This window comes from Eulemur rufifrons, chromosome 20, assembly GCF_041146395.1.
Source record: "Eulemur rufifrons isolate Redbay chromosome 20, OSU_ERuf_1, whole genome shotgun sequence".
NCBI lineage: Eukaryota > Metazoa > Chordata > Mammalia > Primates > Lemuridae > Eulemur > Eulemur rufifrons.
Genome location: NC_091002.1, coordinates 7,224,983 through 7,245,142, shown reverse-complemented (window position 1 = coordinate 7,245,142; position 20,160 = coordinate 7,224,983). Strand labels below are relative to the sequence as shown.

Sequence of the window (20,160 nt, the reverse complement as noted above, 5' to 3'; positions counted from 1 at the left end):
ACTCTAGCCTGGGCAACAGAGTGAGACTCTGTCTCAAAAAAAAAAAAAAAAATTTTTTTTTAAATAATAACAACAGATGTTTATTTTTCCATCATTTTCAAGGCCAGAGTCCAAAATTAGTACTACTGAGCCAAAACCAAGGTACTGGCAGCACCACGTTCCCTCCTCCGGAGGCTCCAGAATCGTTCCTTGCCTCTTCCAGCTTTGGTGGCTGCCTCGTTCAGTGGGCACATCACTCCAGTCTTCAAAGCCAGCATCTTCAAATCTCAGTTCCATCTTCAGATGGCCTTCTCTGGTGTATAAATCTCCTCTGCCTCCATTTCTTAAGGATCTATATGATTGCACTTAGGGCCCACCCTGATAATCCAGGATAACCTCCCCATCTCAAGACCCTTTTCCTCATAAGGTAACATTTACAGGTTCCAGGGATTAGGACCTGGTATCTTTTTGGTAGGGAGAAATTATTCTGCCTAACACAAGTATATTTTAATTTCTGCTCTTCTAGACTTTATGCTATTATTGTCATATATTTTACTTCTACAGGTTATATAACCCCAAAATATATTATTTTTGCTGTAATCAATTAATCTTTTAAAATTTAAATAACTAAATTATTTAAAATTTAATAAGATTTTTTAAATTAACCCCCTAAAATTTAATTAGATTAAAATAATCTCTTTTTTAGCTTTAAAAAAATTTTTTTTTTTTTTTTGAGACAGGGTCTCACTCTGTTGTCTGGGCTGGAGTGCAGTGGTGTCATCATAGCTCTCCACAACCTCAAACTCCTAAGCTCAAGCAATCCTTTCACCTCAGCCTCCTGAGTAGCTGGCACTATAGGCTTGTGCCACCAGACCTGGCTAATTTTTTAAAAATTGTTTGTAGAGATGGGGTCTCACTGTGTTGCTCAGGCTGGTCTTGAACTCCTGGCCTCAAGCCATCCTCCACCTTGGCCTCCCAAAGTGCTGGGATTATAGGCATGAGCCACTGCACCTGGCTTAAATTAGCCTCTTTTAAAGAGATTAAAAATAAGAAGGGGAGTCCTTTATATTTACTACTATAGTCACCATTTCTGTTGCTCTTCAACCTTTTGTGTAGATCCAGATTTCCACTTGCTATCATTTTCCTTCTGCCTGAAATACTTTCTCTAAAATTCCTTATGGTAGTCACGTGCTGGACATAAATTATTTCTGCTTTTGTATGTCAGAAAAAGTCTGTATTTCACCTTTGTATTTGAGAGAGATTTTACCGGGTATAGAATTCTAGGGGTTTTTTTCCTCTCAGTATCTTACAGATGATGCTCCACTGACTTCTGGCAGACACTGTCTCCGATGAGAAGCCTGCTGTCACTCTTACTTTAGTTCAACTTGGGTCTTTATGTTTTGCCTCTACTCAACATATTCAGTGTTTTCTCTACCTCCTTAAATATATGAAATACAGTTATAGTAACTGTTTTAATGTTTTTGTGTACTACTTTACCATCTGGGTAATTTGTGAGTCAGTTCCAATTGACTGATTTTTCTCATTATATTTTCCCATTTTTTTGCATTCCTAGTAATTTTTAACTGCATGCCAGACCTTGTGACATTTACCTTGTTGGATGCTATATATATACTTCTGTATTCCTAAAAAATATTCTTGAACTCTGCTGTGGGATGTAATTAAGTCACTTTGAAAAAGCTTGATCATACTACGTTTTGCTTTTAAGCTTTGTTAGGCAGGATCAGAGTAACAACCTAATAACCACTCCATGAGAGTTGTTGAGGTTTTCATTCTGAGTGGTGTGATTAGAAACTCTCCCTGGCTCTTCGTGAGTTTCAGCAATTGTTCCGTCTAATCCTTTCAGGTGATTCTACCTCCAGCCGTGGGTCATTTCCTCACAAGCATGTGCTCATCAACACTCAGCTCAACACTTCAGGGGACTCTGTGTGGTTCTCTCTCCTGTGCTATTCTTCTATATGGGCTCTAGCCACCTTGGCCTCTCTGTACCACCAGCTCTGTCTTCTTAGCCCAGCAAACCACCAGCATGGCCTCAGTTTCCCCTCAGTTCTTCCTCATGTTATGGCCTGGAAACTCCTTCCAGGCAGTAATTTGAGGAAACTGTAGAGCTTACCACATTCATTTTCCATCTTCCCCATCTTCCTTCCCTGATGCCCAGTGCTTTGAAAACCATTGTGACAGATATATCAGCCACCTTCAACTGTTTTAGGCAAGAAGATAAACGCAATCCTTGTTACTCTTATCTTAGGCAGAAGCAAAAATCTTTCATGATTTTTTTAACTTAATGTTTTAACACATTGTTAATATCTTTTCCAGTCAGTCACAAACATAAATATCTATTAATGTTATAACTAACATTCCCTTGTATAAATGTATCTTAATTTTTCAATTCCTCTATTGGTCATAAAGGTGATTAAGATTATTTCTAATTTTCTAATGGGATGAATAACACTCTACCAACATCATTACACACTTTCCTAAGGGTAAATGCCTAGAAATGAAATTGCTAAATCAAACACAGATGATAGCCTAAAGTTTATATTTTGCCAAATTGCCCTCTAAAAAGGTTGTATCACCTCTGATAAAAATCTGAGTATTTATAATGTTTGCCAATTTCACAGGCAAAAAATGTTCTTATTTTTGTTTTAGTCTTGTTCTACAGATTACTAGTGTCTTAATCAGCTTGGGTTGCTATAACAAAACACCCTAAACTGGGTGGCTTAAATAACAAATATTTACTTCTCACAGTTCTGAAGGCTGGAAGTCTGAGAACAAGGTGCTGGCAGATCTGCCTGCTAGTGAGGGCCCTTAAACAAGATGTGATGATTACCCAGGTTGGTGAACACACTGAGGACCTGGGAGGGTGGCACACCCAAAGAGGGCATGGAAGCTTCAAGCTCCTTTCCCCCATATCTTGTCCTGTGCATCCCTGTATTTGGCTGTTCCTGAGTTAGATTCTTTATATTAATAACAAACCAGTAAACCTAAGCAAACTACTTTCCTGAGTTCCGTGAGCCATTCTAGTAAGTTATCAAACCTGAGAAGGGCAGTCATACGAACCCCTGATTTACAGCTGATTGGTCAGAAGTACAGTGGCTTCCTGGGACTTGTGACTGGTGTCTGAAGTGAGGGTAGTCTTGTGGGGCTGAGCCCTTTAACTTGTGGGATCTGACATTAACTCCAGGAAGATAGAGTCAAAATTGAATTGACTTGGATACTCAGTTGGTGTCAGAGAGTTGAGGAACTGGTTGGTATCAGAGAAAAAACCCAACCTCTTGTCCCCACCTCCAAATATCATCATTTTGGGAGTCAGGGTTTCAACATATGAATTATGGGGGAGACACAAACATTCAGTCCATAACTAGTAAATCTGAACAGTTTTCCAAAGGAAGCATAAGTATTAGTTAGCTACTAGGGTTATTGGCCCAGTCATATTTCTTCTCTTCTGAACTACCTATTTGTTGTCTATTTTCCTATTAGGATGATAATCTTTTCTTATTGATTTGTGTTTGCTGTTTACACAGGCTATTAAACCTTTGATACACATGCTGTCAATACTTTATCCAAGTAGAATGTACTTTTGATTTTGCTTAAGGTGGATTTTGACATATTGACATATATACCAGTCAAAACAATTGTTTCCTTTATAGTGTTAGCCTTCCTCAGTCTAAGATTAAATTTTCTTTTTGAAGAAATTATTTCATTTTTTCACATTTAGGTAATTAATCTGAAGTTTACATTTGTTTGCAATGTGACATAGAGACATAATTTTCTCCCAAATTATGCATTTCTCTGCTAACACAAATGTTATCTTTATCATAAATTCAAACAGATACATACACTTTTCTAACTTTCTATTCTACACCTGCTTTAATGTCCAACCACTTTTTAATGTCACACACACCAGGTCTAACCATATTACTGATGATTTCAGTATTTTCTTTGCAACATTTATGTATTTGTTCTTGCAGGTGAGTAAGTTCAAAAACACCCCTACTAGGCCGGGTGCAGTGGCTCACACCTGTAATGCCAGCACTTTGGGAGGCCGAGGTGGGAGGATCACTTGAGGCCAAGAGTTTGAGACCAGCCTGGGCAACATGGTGAGACCCTGTCTCTATAAAAAACATTTAAGAAAAAATATCAGCCAAATATGGTGGCACATGCCTGTAATCCTAGCTACTTGGGAGGCTGAGGCAGAAGGATCACTTAAGCCCAGGAGTTCAAAGCTGCAATGAACTATGATGACACCACTGCCGGGGTGACAAAGCAAGACCTTGTCTCAAGAAAAAAAACAAACAAACAAACAAAAAAAACCCAAAACAAACACCCCTACTAGAATTTTGATAAAGATAATTTTAAATTTATGATTAATTTAGAGAAAATTCAACTTTATGATACAAAATCTTCCCATCTAGAAAGTAGTCATCTGTATCTTTAAGGAACATTAATAGCAATTTTATATAGTTTCTCCATATTTCTTGTCAATTCCTTGGAAATTTTTTTTTTGAGACAGAGTCTTGCTGTGTTGCCCAGGCCTGAGTGCCATGTCATCAGCATAGCTCACAGCAACCTCAAACTCCTGGGCTCAAGCAATCCCCCTGCCTCAGCCTCCCGAGTAGCCGGGACTACAGGCACACGGCACTGCGCCCAGCTAATTTTTTCAATTTTTAGTAGAGATAGGGTCTCACTCTTGCTAAGGCTGATCTCGAACTGCTGAGCTCAAGCAATCTTCCCACCTCGGCCTCTCAGAGTGCTAGGATTACAGCCGTGAAACACTGAGCCCAGCCAATTCCTTGGAATTTTATACTTTGGTGCTACTATGAATTAGATCTTTAACCATTATATTTTCTGATTTACACTAACATATGGGAAATCTATTGATTTTTGTGTATTTATTTTTACCTAGTCACCTTATCAAGGTACATTATTTTTCTAAGAGATTGCTTAAATGAGGGTTCCTAAGTATTCTGAGAGGATATTTATTAAAAACCAATGCCTAGGCCCCACCCAAACAGAAAGTATAAGTGTGTTTGGGAAAAAGGGTAGTGAGGTATCTTCATTACTATATTTTTAACAAATTTTCCTGATGATTTTAATACTCATCCATGTTCAGGAACCAATAGCTTAGACCACTCAATTGACAGCTGTAGAACACATACTCATAATACGATTTTAGATGACTTTCCCGATTAAAAATTTCAGAAGGCACTAAATAACCTCATCAAAGACAAAATCAGTATATCACATAAGCATTATAAAAAAGTTCCAAAGATTTAGTTATATTCAGAGATAATAGAGAATACCAGACATAAATATATTTCCATAAAAAATATTTATATAAAATATCCACTTCAGCTATATACTCTGGAATGCTGGCAAAGTATGGAGATTATCCTAAAACAAATTTGTTCTTGATCTGATAAGACCAAGGATAACCTCTTGGGCTCCAAAACACATCCTATTAATATGCCTCTCTGTAGAACAAGAAGTACGATGAACTCTCAGCATTACTCCATAAAAACAGAAGAGACAAATGTGAAAACTATTAACAGCTATTATTTTGATTTAATATGGCAAATAGAACCACAAATAAATCTTAGGTATCTCAACATACTTTACTAATATGTGACTCTGAGCCAACATTCCATAAAGTCCATTGAGAATTCTCAAAAAACAAAATGATAAGAATAAAGCAAGAAGCGCTGAGATTGGAAGCAATCTAGTTTTCTGGATCAATAAACTTTCAGAGAGACCTGGATGGTGGAGATCAGATAAACAAAGATGTGCTACAGCCACAGGGCACCAAATATTTGCCAAGTATTTAAAGTCATTTCACGCAAAAGTAAGGATAATTTATAGCTTTAGACAATGTGCATCACAATGGAATGTACTAATGAACATATCTATGCAGTTACCGTTTCACAATGTATTACATGTATCATCTGATCCCCCTGAGAACTCCACACCATAAATGAGGCAACAGAGGCTAAAAGACGTTAAAATTTACCTGAAGTCAGGCCAATGCAGGAGGATAGCTTGAGCTCAGGAGTTTGAGACCAGCCTGAGCAAGACCAAGATCCCGTCCATACTAAAAATAGTAAAAATTAGCCAGGCAAGATGGGGTGGCACCTGTACTATCAACTACTTGGGAGGCTGAGGCGGGAGGATCACTTGAGCCTAAGAGTTGGAGGTTGCAGTGCGCTACAATGATCCCACTGCATTCTACCCCAGGCAACAGGAGACTCTGACTCCAAAAACAAACAAAAAAACTTACCTAAGTCACCCAGCTTATATAGACAGTGGAAATGGAACTCAAACTCTGTTTTCGACTTTTCTACTGTTATTATAGTGTTGCTTTCTTCAACAGCACACTAACTTGGAAATGTTGTATTTTTATTTTCAAGACATATTCTCATTTGTTATTTCATTTTCTTCCCACTTTTTTTTTTTTTTTTGCTGTTGTTTGTTTTGAGACAGGGCCTTGCTCCATCACCCGCACTACAGTTCGGTGGTCTCATCATAGCTCACTGCAACCTCAAACTCCTGGGATCAAACGATCCTCCTGCCTTAGCCTCCCAAGTAGCTGGGACTATAGGTGTACACCACCATGCCCAGCTAATGTTTCTACTTTTAGTTGAGACGGGGTCTCACTCTTGCTTAGTCTGGTCTTAAACTCCCAGCCTCAAGCAATCTTCCCACCTTGACCTCCCAAAGTGCAACATTTCCATGAATTAGATAAAAATAGAATCATCCACCATATTTCACAAATTACGGAAATGAGTTAAACTAAAATGAAATGATATATGTGAAATCACTTTGAAAGTATAAAATACAAATGCAACGTAGCATTAAAAACAAGCAGATCGCCAAAAAGATACTATGGTGTACGATTCCACTTATATGAGGTCCCTAGAGTAGTCAAATTCACAGAGACAAAAAGTAGAATGGTGGGTGCCAGGGCCGGGGAAAGGCAGGAATGGAGAGTTATTGTTTAATGGGGACAGAGTTTCAGTTTAGACAGATAACAAGAGTTCTGAGGATGGATGGCAGTGATGGCTGCACATTATGAAGGTACTGAATTGAACACTTAAGATTATTTTTCTCAAAGTTTTCTCTAATAGAGTATAGAGACCTCTTTCCAGCTTCTAGCAGGAAAATAACATGAATTATTCATTCCAAGGGAAAGAAAAGCAAGGAAAGTATTTCACACATGCCCATCTAGGTAAGAGAATGCAGAAATCATAGAATGCATATGTCTCCTACTCAGCCATGGGAAACAGGCCTAAAACATTTACCATCTACAGCTACTAGGAACAATCATCAGAAAGACAGTCAAAAGTAAAGAGAATAAGGAGAATTAGCAAAGAGGCTACAAAAGAAGGTGCTGGCCCAGTGCAGTGGCTCAGGCCTACAATCTGAGCACTTTGGGAGGCTGAAGCAGGAGAATCGCTTAAACCCAGGAGTTTGAGACCAGCCTGGGCAACATAGTGAGACTCCGTCTCCAAAAAAAAAAAAAAAAAAATTTCTTAAAGTTAGCCAGGTGTGGTGGTGTGTTGCCTGTAGTCCCAGCTACTTGGGAGGCTGAGGTAGGAGGATTGTTTGAGTCCAGAAGTTCTGCAGTCCAGAAGGCTGCAGTGAGCTATAATCGTGTCACTGTACTCCAGCCTGGGTGATAGAACAAGACCCGGTCACAAAAAAAAAAAAAAAAAAAAAAAATGCTACCAGTTCACCCCACTAAGAAAGATCAAGCAAAGGAAACCGACCTACAGCCAACTGCCCATGACCCCACTAATCCCAAAGCACAGATGAGCAGGCAGCAGCCATTGCTGGGAGCTCAGCCCCCAAGACAGGGACAAACCAACAGCAGCAAACTGCCAAAGAAAAGCAAATAAATGAGAAGATAAATTGGACAGTCTCAAGCTGTTCCAACTATTGCAGTAAATACAAAAATATCAAACCAAAGATGATTTTTAAATAATTATAGTTATCAAGGGTGCTAATTAAATATAAACATGCTGTTCAATTATCCTAATGGTAACAATAATTGTAATAAAAGTTTATAAAAAGGAAACATTATTCGTTATAGTGTCTGGATATCCTTGGTCCCAGAAATATGGGAAAAGGGTCCTTATTTCAAATGGATTTCTTAAAGGTTTTCAGTCAACTGGGACACAAAGACTAGTCCAGCCCATTAAGATTGAAAATACAACATTTTTATTTTTTCTAGAAAGTTCAAAATGCAATTACCTGAGAGACTGTGCCACTATGTTTTCACATATTGTCAGACAATGATTCACACGGTCTTTCTTGGTGGCTGAAAGTTCTTTCTTTCTAAAATAAAAAAGGAGGAGGAAAGGAAATGAGCATGTGTTGAATTATTCAACTTCTACACATCATTCATTCATTCAATTAGTACTTCCTGAGTACTCTGAATAAAACATTGCACTCATGCTGGGGACAGGGCTGGGATCAGGACAGGACAGGGAGGCAGAGAGGAGCTCAACCACAGGCGTTCTGACTACACTGCTCCACAGAAGAATCAGGCGATGTCACTAAAGCAGCTTATCTTCCCCGTTTTAGAGAGAAGAAACTAAAGTGCCAACAGGGACTTGCCCAAGATCTCACAGACAAAAAGTAACATAGCCAGCATTTAAACCCAGGTCCTCTGGCTTTAAATCTACCTGGTATTTCAACAATTCACTTTTAATTTCCCATTTTTTTCACATGTTAACATCACTGAAACCGGAATGTATCTTACAACCAATGGCATGTTATAGTTTAATTAACAACATTTTTTTCTTTCTCAGCAGTACAGAATGATAGCATGGATTACAGTGGATGGGAAATCCAATTCAATACAATGCAATAATATAATACCTACTCTAAATACCAAGCTGCCACTATTTCTCAAAATCACATTGTTAATTGACTGCAGTCAACATACCATATTGACCTCAATAAGGCATAAACAATACCATACCACACAGACCTCTATAAGGCATAAACAAAAATAAACAAACTGTTTCTATGTCCCCAAACAGCTGGAAATAAACCTCCTATAAAGATTTCTCCGCCGGGCACAGTGGTTCATACCTTTAATCCCAGCACTTTGGGAGGCCCAGGCAGGAGGCCCAGGCTTGAGCCCAAGAGTTCAAGACCAGCCTGGGCAATATAGTGAGACCCCCCTGCTCTAAAAAAAATTTAAAAATTTGCCGGGCATGGTAGCACACACCTGTAGTCCTAGCTACTCAGGAGGCTGAGGCAAAAGGATCACTTGAACCCAGGTGTTCAAGGCTGCAATGAGCTATGACCACACCACTGCACTCCAGCCTGGGCAACAGAGAGAGATCCTATCTCACAAAAAAAGAAGAAGAAAAAGAAGATTTCCCAGCCAAGCAGAAGGACATAAACAGCCTGGTGAAAAAGATCAGACTAAAGGTGCCTCCTTCCCACCCAAACCTGTGGCTTCAGATGTCTTCAAGCTTGGCCCTATCAAAATAAGGTAGAGAAGAATGATCTAAAACACGGCACTGACTAGAAACAGCTAAACCAAAAGACTAAAATTTTTGAGGGAATTCTATTACCAAAGAAATAAAAAATCTAAACTACAAATACCTGTGACTATATAATCCCTAATGCAATCCTCGGGCTCCTAAAAGTTCACTTGAAGGCATAGGCTATTAAAATTGTGCAAATCCACTGAGGGCATCCCCTCCCCAAAAGGCACTTCAGATGTGGGCAGGAAGAAAACAGGCAAGAACACCCTCCAAAGGGTGGAGTCAAGAGCTGAGAAGAATAGACAGCGGTTCCAATCAGAGAAAAGAACCAGGCCTGAATGAGAAACCTATACCATGACAAGTGGGGGGGCGGGGGGGAGGAGGTTTCCCAAATGCTGCCCAGTAAAGAGTCTATTATTACTATGGACCACTGAATATTTCCCATTCATTTGTTTCCTAAAAGAGACTTGTTTTGACATGTTCTATTTCAGACTGCTAATCATTCACCAAAACTCCATTCTTCCCTTCTTGGATGCCTGGCCTCCCAGTTAGAAGTTACAGTACCTAGCCTCCTTGTAGCTAGCTATAGACACACATGACTTAGTTCTCACAGATGACATGGGAACAGAAGTGATATATGGAACTTTTGCTTCACTTGCTTGCCTGGGTATCTCCCCTTTTACTTCCCTCCAATTGGAATAAACATGCCCAACACCCAGTTTTTGATTATACAGATGAAGAAAATAAGAAGACTGCAGAGAAACAAGATGGAAGGATCAGGGGTCCCTAAATGACCTAAGAAGCACCGACCCCCAGACCTCCCATCCTCAAGAGCTACTCATTTCAAAAGTACTATGATGGAAATAACCCAATGGGCCTTCACCTGACTGATGATAAACAAAGTAGTAAAGCCAGACAACAAAGTACCACGTGGCAGTGAAGAAGGAACAAGTCGCCAACACCACACACAAGGATGATCCCAATGCACTGTGTTTGGGGAAGTAAGACTCAAAAGACTACCCTGGATAATGCCATTTATACAACACTCTGGAACAGACAAAACTGCAAGAATGGAAAACTAGCAAGTAATTTCCAGAGGCAGGAAGTGGGGGCAGTTGACAGCAAAAAGTCATGGGAAATTTTGGGGAGTGATAGAACTGTTCTAAATCTTGATTTATGTATTTGTTAGAACTCACAGAACTGTACACTAACAAGGGTACATTTTGCTATGTATAAATTATATCTCAATTTAAAAACAGGAAGTCCAATGAGAATGAAAATGCTCTCCTCTTTAAACCACTATATTAAAGTCTCTGTTACAGCAGTGTAGATTTTATCAAGTTTAAGATAACCATTAAGGAATTAAAGAACACTGACCATTTTAGGAAGCGAATTAATTCACCTGCCCACTATCCTTTGATTTCCAAAGTGAAAATCTGTTCAAGTCCTTAAATGAACTGAATTCACACATGCAGTCTCCTAGCCGTACAGGTAATGGCCCCTTAATGTGACAGTCTGTTACACTCGTGTCTAAAAAGACTCCTTAGCAGGAGTGCTAAAGAAAAACAAATTGACAAACACTCAACTAAGTGGACTTCATGACTTAATGATGGTTGGAATAGAAATATTCATGATCTGAGATTTTCAGCAATGTCAGAATCTAAGCAGAACCTTCATGACTGTGGACTCTGTCTCCAGATGATTCCCAAGGTCCTTCAGACTGTTATAAGAGTTTATGGGTGGGGCGTGGTGGCTCATGCCCTTTATAATCTCAGCACTTTGGGAGGCCTTGAGGCCAGGAGTTCAAGACCAGCCTGCACAACATAGTAAGACCCCCATCTCTACAAAAAATTAAAACTAAAAAAATTAGCTAGGGGTTGTGACACACACCTGTAGTCCTAGCTACTCAAGAGGCTGAGGCAGGAGGATCACTTGAACCCAGGAGTTCAAGGCTGCAGTGAGCCGTGACCGCACCACTGCACTCTAGCACAGGTGACAGAGCAAGACCCTGTCTCTTAAAATAAAATAAAAAAGTTTATGAGGCATAAAATGCTCCCTGGATAACAAGATAGCCTTGATAGCCTCTTGCATTGATAAAAGTAGCACATCAATCTACAAATTATCTCTGTGGTTAAAAATTACAGTGTAGAATTCCAATGGGCATATCACTCAGCAGAGCCATCAGGGGTACCAAGAAAGAGAAAAAAAAAAAAAAAAAAAACAACAGCTTCACAGTAATCACCCACATGCCTGACAAAGAACTGGCTAGACCCATGGAACATTCATCTGTCTTCTCAGAAGTGATAGATACAAATGAGTTTTAAAAACATTTGTCTCTCTCCTCATATATGAGATAAAGCAAAAGAATACAGTTAGCAATAAATAATATGGCATCAGTTCTCAAGGCCTGCCACCTTGGACTTATTTCACAAGACTTACTTGGTCAAAGTTGATCCAACCAGAACTGTTAAAGACAGTATATCGATCTCATCCAACAAAGTAAAACGTTATTCTGTTGTCTGTTTTGGTCTAGCTTCTCCTCTGAGCACCTTGGGGGAGGCCTGCCTTATTCACCACTGGCCCTTCTCTGGGCCTGCCAGCATCTCCACTGCACACACTCTTTGGCAACAGCTACTTCAGTTACCTCCCCAGGGATAACAGGCAACCTAGAGCAAGGACCACATCACGTCTCTGGCACCAGAATTTAACCCAACATCCACACTTCACAGGTGTTCCACAAAGAGCTGAGCAAGGAGAATAGGCTAAATACACAAACTGACTCAAAAGTCCTTGAATCAATCTTGCAGGATTCAGAAGATTAACAATAAGATTCCTTACTTTAAACTTGAGTTTCTAAAACCAAGAGAGATAAAAGAAAAGTAGAAACAGTAAAGCTTATAAAACAAAACAACTGTGGAGCAACCCAAACGTACTTGAACTCAAATTCTATGGACTGAGTAGTCCCTCTGACTGTGATTAAGACAATCAATCCCAAATCCTGTGTTTCAAACCTTCAATGACTCTTACTATCAAGACTGTACTATCATGGCTGGGCGCGGTGGCTCACGCCTGTAATCCTGGCACTCTGGGAGGCCGGGGCAGGAGGATCACTTGAGCTCAGGAGTTCAAGACCAGCCTGGGCAAGAACGAGACCTTGTCTCTACTAAAAATAGAAAAATTAGCCAGGCATTGTGGCACGCATCTGTAGTCCCAGCTACTCGGGAGGCTGAGGCAGGAGGAACCCTTGAGCCCAGGAGTTTGAAGCTGCAGTGAGCTATGATGACACCACTGCACTCTACCCAAGGCGACAGAGTGAGACTCTGTCTCAAAAACAAACAAAAAAAAAAAAACAACTGTACTATCAAAAGAAGCAGCATACTTCCATTATGGTCAGCTACAAAGCAAGCACATATTTTAAGTTTCTCCTCTTCCCTCAAGCAGAATCATTTCCCAGCAATCCAAACCCTACTGAGGGAAACAAAATTTCTGGCACAATATATTTAAATCTAATCTTTTCAACACTCAATTGATAGCCCTACAATCATAAAATTCTGCTGATAGATAAAGTCGCCTATGGTTGCTATTGCTAGTCTTACTATTAAAATTCAAACAATTAGTAAGTACCTATTTTTTGTGAGAAGCATAAAAACAAACCATCTACTTGCTACTAAAATACTTTGATTTTGTTCCATTTTTCCAAAATCCACTGTTATTTCTAACATGGCTAAACGTGTGTAATCTGACATGTTACACATTGTAAGAACTACACAGATTTCCTATGTTAGAATCAAACTCTCAAAATACCAGCTTAAAAAATGTAAGCAAGTATAACCAAAATCTGTAAAAAGTATCTCTTATCACACTGAAGAATACCCTCGTTTTTAAGTATAAGGATTGGACTTTACTCTCAGACACCCCAACGAAAAGAACATTAACCAAAAGTATTGGACAATCCAAAAAAAATCCTTCAGTACTACCCACTGAAAGATACAGGGCAGCAAGGCAATGGGTAAATACAGTAAGCCACTACCCTACAGCAAAAACTTCCTAGTCCGGTTTCACAAGGCCCATTACAATTCGGTCTCAGGCTACCTTTCCAACTTCAGTCCTCACTCTATAATCTCTAACCTTCAGGGAAATTTTGGTAACCCATCTTCACTACTCAGTTCTCGTACATTCTGTGGTCCCTGTCTGAACACCACTTACTATCTCATTTTGTCTAAGAAGCAAACTTGGAAGATTAATAGAACTGTAACTATTTCATTCTCCCATGGATTTAATTAGGTGATGAACTGATAATTCAAACTGACTTGTTCTACCCGAAAAGTATGGAAATTAAGGCAAACAAGAAACTGCCTCGCCTTGAGCAAGAAATGGATAAACAGGGTAAGAACAGTTCTAGCTTTTCAACTACTTCTGGTAAATATAGTCATTTTAACTTCACCTTCAAATTTAAAACAAAGGCAAGTCAGCCTCCTCTAATCGTGTAATGAGGCAATCTGTACAGGCACACAATTGTAAAGAGAGACATGTAAAGAATAAGGAGTCTATAGCTGCAGTCCCCAGTCCCCAATCCCTGGGCCACCCACCAGTACCAGTCTGTGGCCAGTCAGGAAACAGGCCACACAGCAGGAGATGAGCAGTGGGTGAGCAAGAGAAGCTTCATCTGTATTTACAGCCACTCCCCATCATAGCATAAGCTCTGCCTCCTGTCAGATCAGCAGCAGCACTAGATTCTCATAGGAGCACCAACCCTACTATCAACTGCGCATGACTGCGCATGCGAGGGATCTAGGTTGTGTGCTCTTTATGAGAACCTAATGCCTGGTAATCTAAGGTGGAGCTCAGGCGGTGATGCTAGCACTGGGGAGCAGCTGCAAATACAGATTATCATTAACAGAGAGGTTTGACTGCACAATAAATGTCATGCACTTGAATCATCCCAAAACCATTCCCCCTTACCACCACTACCCACTCGACCCTACTCCCTGTCCCTGGAAAAACTGTCTTCCATGAAACCAGTCCCTGGTACCAAAAAAGTTGGGGACCACTGCTCAATATCATACTAGAATCACATTTTATAAATTATTAAAGAATTAATTCTAAAAATGTGATTCAAGCCCTCTCATCTGAATTCTTATCCCTAGAATTATTTTAAGATTATGCATCAAAAATGGGATTCCAGCTTGGGGGGGTGGCCTGGACTGCCCACAGAATTTGAAAACACTCCCTTGTCTTGTCTTGCTATCCGTACTCACAAGTATTCACACACCCCTCGAGTGGAGGCCTACACATCCTAGGAAGCAAACAGAACCAAGGTCTGAAGGATGCATCCCCTGCAGGGACGGGGCTGACGGGGAGGGCAGGGGTCCAGAGCTCTGACTCATCAGCTGCTCTCTAACTTCTGCCAAGTACTGTACTCACATGAGAGCATTCCTAGACAATTAGGACTTTCAGAAAGATTGTTTTAAGAAGAAAGGACACACCAACTCATTTGGAATTATGTTTCATACTTTTTCTCAAAGTAGCAATGGTTTAGAAAAACACGCATAGTTTAACGCTGAGCACATATATATGCACACACACACATATTATAATGATTTAACACTTTGTCAAAATTTATGGTCTTTTTCAGCAGCAGCATCCTACACCACCACTTATCAGGTAGAGACAAGAAAAGATCTATGAACACACTGAAAAATCAGTGATGCCATGTTAAATTTAAATACAAAGATTGAAGCGTTATATAATACTATACAATGAGAACTTTATTAGTAAAAGAGGTTCTCCTTATTAAAATAATTACACCAAAAGTCTGCTTAAATGAATTCACTTAAAAACAGGGACCAAATTTTGTAGTTAATAGTGGACAAATACATCGGGCATGGTGGTACGCATCTGTAATCCCAGCTATTTGGGAGGCTCAAGTGGGATGATTGCTTGAGCCTGGGAGTTTGAGGTTGCAATGAGCTATGATGACGCCGCTGCACTCTATCACGGGCCACAGAGTGAGACTCTGTCTCAAAAAAAAGAATGAGGACCAGGGCTTGCAAGCTAAGTGTAAGAAAGATCCTGTGTCCTTGATCTTATTGTTGAACTTCTTCAAACAGACTTATTTTTGTCCTCTGATAAACTCTCACCTATTTAAGTTATTTAGCAGCATTTTCTGTTATTTGCAGCTGAATAAATCCTAACTGATAACACCAACTACTGTTAAATTACATTATGCTTAGCAGAGATCAACAAGAACTGCTGATTCTACCTTCAAAATCCAGCCATTCCTCGCCTTGCCCACTGCCAACACCACCCTGACAGAATCCACCATCCTCACATCTGAGCACTGCAATGGCTTCCTAACAGGTCTCCTGGTTCTGCCATGTTCCACTTCACTATTTTCAGCCAAAGTTATTTTTTAGATTTTTTTTTTTTAACATGGGGTCTTGCTCTGTCACCCAGGCTGGAGTGCAGTGGCGGGATCACAGCTCATGGCAGCTTTGAACTCCTGGGCTCACTCCTAGGCTCAAGCCATCCTCCTGCCTCAGCCTCCCAGATAGCTGGGACTACAGGCACGTGCCATGACACTCAGCCAAAATTCATTTTAAAATGGAATCTGCATCATGCTACTCCTCTTCTTTAACTCTCCAATGATTTTCCATCTCACTCAAATAAATGCCAATGTCTTTATTCTATCTTCAATGCAAGTGGTATTGATCTGATATGGCACGACCTCGCTGACCTTGCCTCCTACTCAAGTGTTCCCCACAATTCACCCAACCAAAATGACATCCTTGCAAACAGGGGGACTTTGTTCCTGTTCTCCCTACCTGGGAGACCCCTCCTCTATACACCCTTATGCTAGACCCTTAACTCTCTTTAGGTCTTTACTCAAAAGCCATCATCTCAGAGGCCCTTCCCTGGACACCTATCTCAAATGTCAACATTTTATTGACCCTGACATTTCCTAGTCCCCTCCTTGCTTTGCTGCTCCTCCTTCACTTATTTTCAAGTTTCCACGCACAGCACTGACCTCCTTTACTTCTTAACATATTGTATATTTTATTTATTTATCTTGCTTATTGTCTATGTCCCTCATTAAGATGAAAGCTTCATGAGGATATAGCTTTGTTCATTGCTCAGCCCTGGACCTAGAACAGTGCCAGGCACATAGTAGATGTTCAGTAAATATTTACTGATAAATGGTTAAAAGTCAGATGATGACACCACTGCACTCTAGTCCCAGGTGACAGAACAAAACTCTATCTCAAAAAAAAAAAAAAAAAAAAAGGAGAAGTCAGGGAAAAACTAGGTAGAAATCTGAAGGAGAATGAGAAAGTGCCAAAGGCAAATATCCACTGCCTCATAATTACTGTTGGAACTCTCCCAAGCACGCCAGGCTTGTGTAGCCAGCCCCACACAGAACTACATCCTATATGCTGAGCAGAATGCCAGCACTCCCACTTAAACTGAACCCCATGCATGGCTGCAACACCACAGTTCCACACAACAGAGCAATAGCCACAAAAATAGAACAGATACTTTGTAAATTGCCTTGGCCAATCTTACTTTGGGAAAAGCACTTTTCAGCTGAAGCATGTGAACAAAAATGCCAAGATCCAAACTTGTGAGCAGTGACTTTGTTACTCAAAATTAATGAATACCTGCTTTCTCAACAGCAAAACAGACACGTATGTATGAATTTTATTAAAAATAACAATTAAGCCTCATGCAGTTGATTTTAGAGCATGCTAAGAATCTTTTTAAAAATAATCTTTTAAAAGTAACTTTTAAGTTACTAAACTACTTTTCTTTTTAAATAATTTTAGATGTATCTTAACATAGGCATAGATTATATCTGGGAGGATACATGAGGAAGTATAATAGTACTTGCTCCTGGAGACAAACTTAGGTACTCAGAAGAAAGGGTGGAAGGGAGATATTTTAATTATTACCATTTTGAAATTTTATGATTTGCATCATGTTAATTTTTTTTTTTTTTTTTTGAGACAGAGTCTCACTCTGTTGCCCGGGCTAGAGTGAGTGCCATGGCATCAGCCTAGCTCACAGCAACCTCAAACTCCTGGGCTCAAGCGATCCTACTGCCTCAGCCTCCCGAGTAGCTGGGACTACAGGCATGCACCACCATGCCCGGCTAATTTTTTCTATATATATTTCTAGTTGTCCAGCTAATTTCTTTCTATTTTTTTTAGTAGAGACGGGGTCTCACTTTTGCTCAGGCTGGTCTCAAACTCCTGAGCTCAAATGATCCACCAGCCTTGGCCTCCCAGAGTGCTAGGATTACAGGCGTGAGCCACTGTGCGCGGCCAGCATAATGTTAATATAGTTCTTATGCAAAAATAATAGGTTAAATTTTTAAAATAAGGCAATCATGCATTACCTTAATGAAACAAAACCTATTTACTTTGTCAAGATGGCAAAGGAAATCTCTTGATACCCATATTCTGAAGATAAGTGAATTCAAATTCTGTCAAATCAGCATAAGAAAGAGAAGGCATATTGTTTAGTAGGATCAAGTGTCTGAAGCAGCCCAGCAGTAAGGTCTTCCTTCTCACCTAGAGCCCTGCTTAGTGTTTTCACAAGATACAAGCAATTCGTGAGCTTCCATGACACCTACCTCCTAGAGTAGCACTACAATAAAACTCTGGAATGATGAGAAAGTACCTGCTGCAGAAATACATCAAATTGCTTAAAAATTCCTCTGAGTATCCAAACAGGTTTTCACCTTTTAGAAGAAAAATTTATTTTTCACCTTTTAGAAGAAAAAGTTTTATTCTAACAAATAAGCCATTACTCCCCAAATCCTCATTTCCTAATTAAACGCTCAGGACAAGGCAAGGATCACAACAGAAACATAAAGACCAAGAAACATTACTAAAAAATGAATCAGTCTTAATAGAATAAGATTCTTTTAGGGGCTGCTTCCTGAAAACTGCCCTTATCAAATGCCATCTTATACACATCCAGATCAGGGAGAGAAAGGCCTGAACTGCAGCAGGGCACTTCCTAACCTCTGCTGAAGGCTTAGAAAAGAGTTCCAGGGAAGCTGCCCCCGGGGCCTGTTAGATGTTATTAATGGTCTCTCTTTTTCTGTTTCAAAAACTGCCCCCAACCACAAGCTGCAGAGACCCCAGCTTCCAAAAAGTAACAGGATGTCTGCAATGAAGCAAACAGAATCTTACTGGGTACACCTGAGATGTCCATGGAGCCTGCAGACATCCCACGTACTACCAAGCTTGACTGCAATACAGGTGAAAAGTACACCCTCCTCCAGCCCCACCCCACCCCGCAATTAACCTCCCTCTCAACAATATATCGTTTTATTTCCAAAAGAAAATAGGTGATAAACTCCAGCCAACTCCTAATATTTAAGTCAATTTTATTATTTCTCACTTGTTAATAATCTCCATCTAAGCAGTTCACCACTTACTTGGCAACCACAACTCAAATTCCTGCAGACCAACTTGAGCTTAGTTGAGCAGGTCTCTTAGGTGATGTTTAAAATCTTGTTACTACCACTGCGATCATTAACTAAATGAAATGCCTTGAGAATGCAGGAAGAGTCTCAAGTCACAGGCTGTTTAAAGTGCCACTTGGAAAAAGAATCTGCCATTGGACGCGTCCTCACTCCCCCGCCCCGCCAACCACTCCTGCCGAGACGTCCTAAAAGCATTATGTCATCCACTAGCCCACATCTCTCCAGCCCCAATCCAGGGCTCCTCTCGAGGTGCCCTGCGCCCCCAGCCCTCCTCCGTCACAGACTAGGAGAGGGAAGGGAAGTGGCCCTGCAACAGCCAAATGAGACGCGGTCTCGGCTCTTCCAAGTTCTCTTCCTAACAGTTAAGAGCACCTCCTGCCTCAGTTTCTCGCAAATAAAAAAAACAAGTTCTCTCCCTAACTCTCCGCATCCTGGGAAGGGCGAGAAGACGGGCTGAGCCTCCCCTCGATGAATTCGGGACAGGCACGAGCGAGGCTCAGCCTCCCTCGCAGAAGGAGAGAGGAGACCCAAGCGAGCGGACCGGGGTTGGTAGGGGATCTTGCCGCAGGAAGAGGCGGGTGTCCCCTTCCGGGCTAGGCTGCGGGGTCACCCCTGTGGCCGCGGGACCCGGGGTTCGCGTCGCCGCCGCCCCCGCCGTCGCTGGGGCCCGCCAGGGCAGGGAGCTGCAGCAAGCCCGAACTCACGGTCGGTGCAACGGTTCCTCAGCCACCGCCGGGCCGGGCGGCGGCGGGGGCGGCGGCGGGGGCGGCTGTGGCTGAGGCGGCGGCGGCGGCGGCTGTGCCTGCGGCGAGGGCTGAGGAGGCTGAGGCGGCGGCGGCGGCGGCGGCGGCTGCTGCTGCTGCTGTTGCTGTTGCTGGAAGGACTTGAGAGACTCGAAGGCCTTCATCAGCTTTTCCAGGGTCGCCATGGCGGCCTCCTGCCCCGGAGGGCAGCCCCTAGAGTCCTTGGGCCGGCTTGCGGCACCGCTCAGCAGCGGGGCAATGAATGGGGCGCGCGGCCACGGGCAAACGCCGAACCGAGGCGCCCGGCCATCTTGGACCCGGCCCGGCAGCCCCCGCGGCTCCCTGCGCCCCGCGACGCTGCGGCGGCGGAGGCGGGGCTACGCCGGGCCGGCGGAATTGACAGCCCGAGGCGGCGGCCTCTGCCAATGGC

The 20,160-nt window shown here is 41.4% G+C and overlaps 1 protein-coding gene across 1 annotated transcript in view; it reads right to left on the bottom strand.

The window, feature by feature from the left end:
- HTT (huntingtin) overlaps positions 1 to 19,915 on the bottom strand; it is a 152,674-nt gene extending 132,759 nt beyond the window's left edge. Inside the window, exons 1-2 of the mRNA XM_069496156.1 lie at positions 19,692 to 19,915; positions 8,245 to 8,328 (exon numbers count right to left, since the gene is read on the bottom strand). Of these exons, the coding sequence (XP_069352257.1) occupies positions 8,245 to 8,328; positions 19,692 to 19,915 (308 nt within the window). The remainder of the gene's footprint in view (positions 1 to 8,244; positions 8,329 to 19,691) is intronic.
- Positions 19,916 to 20,160: the final 245 nt, after the last annotated feature.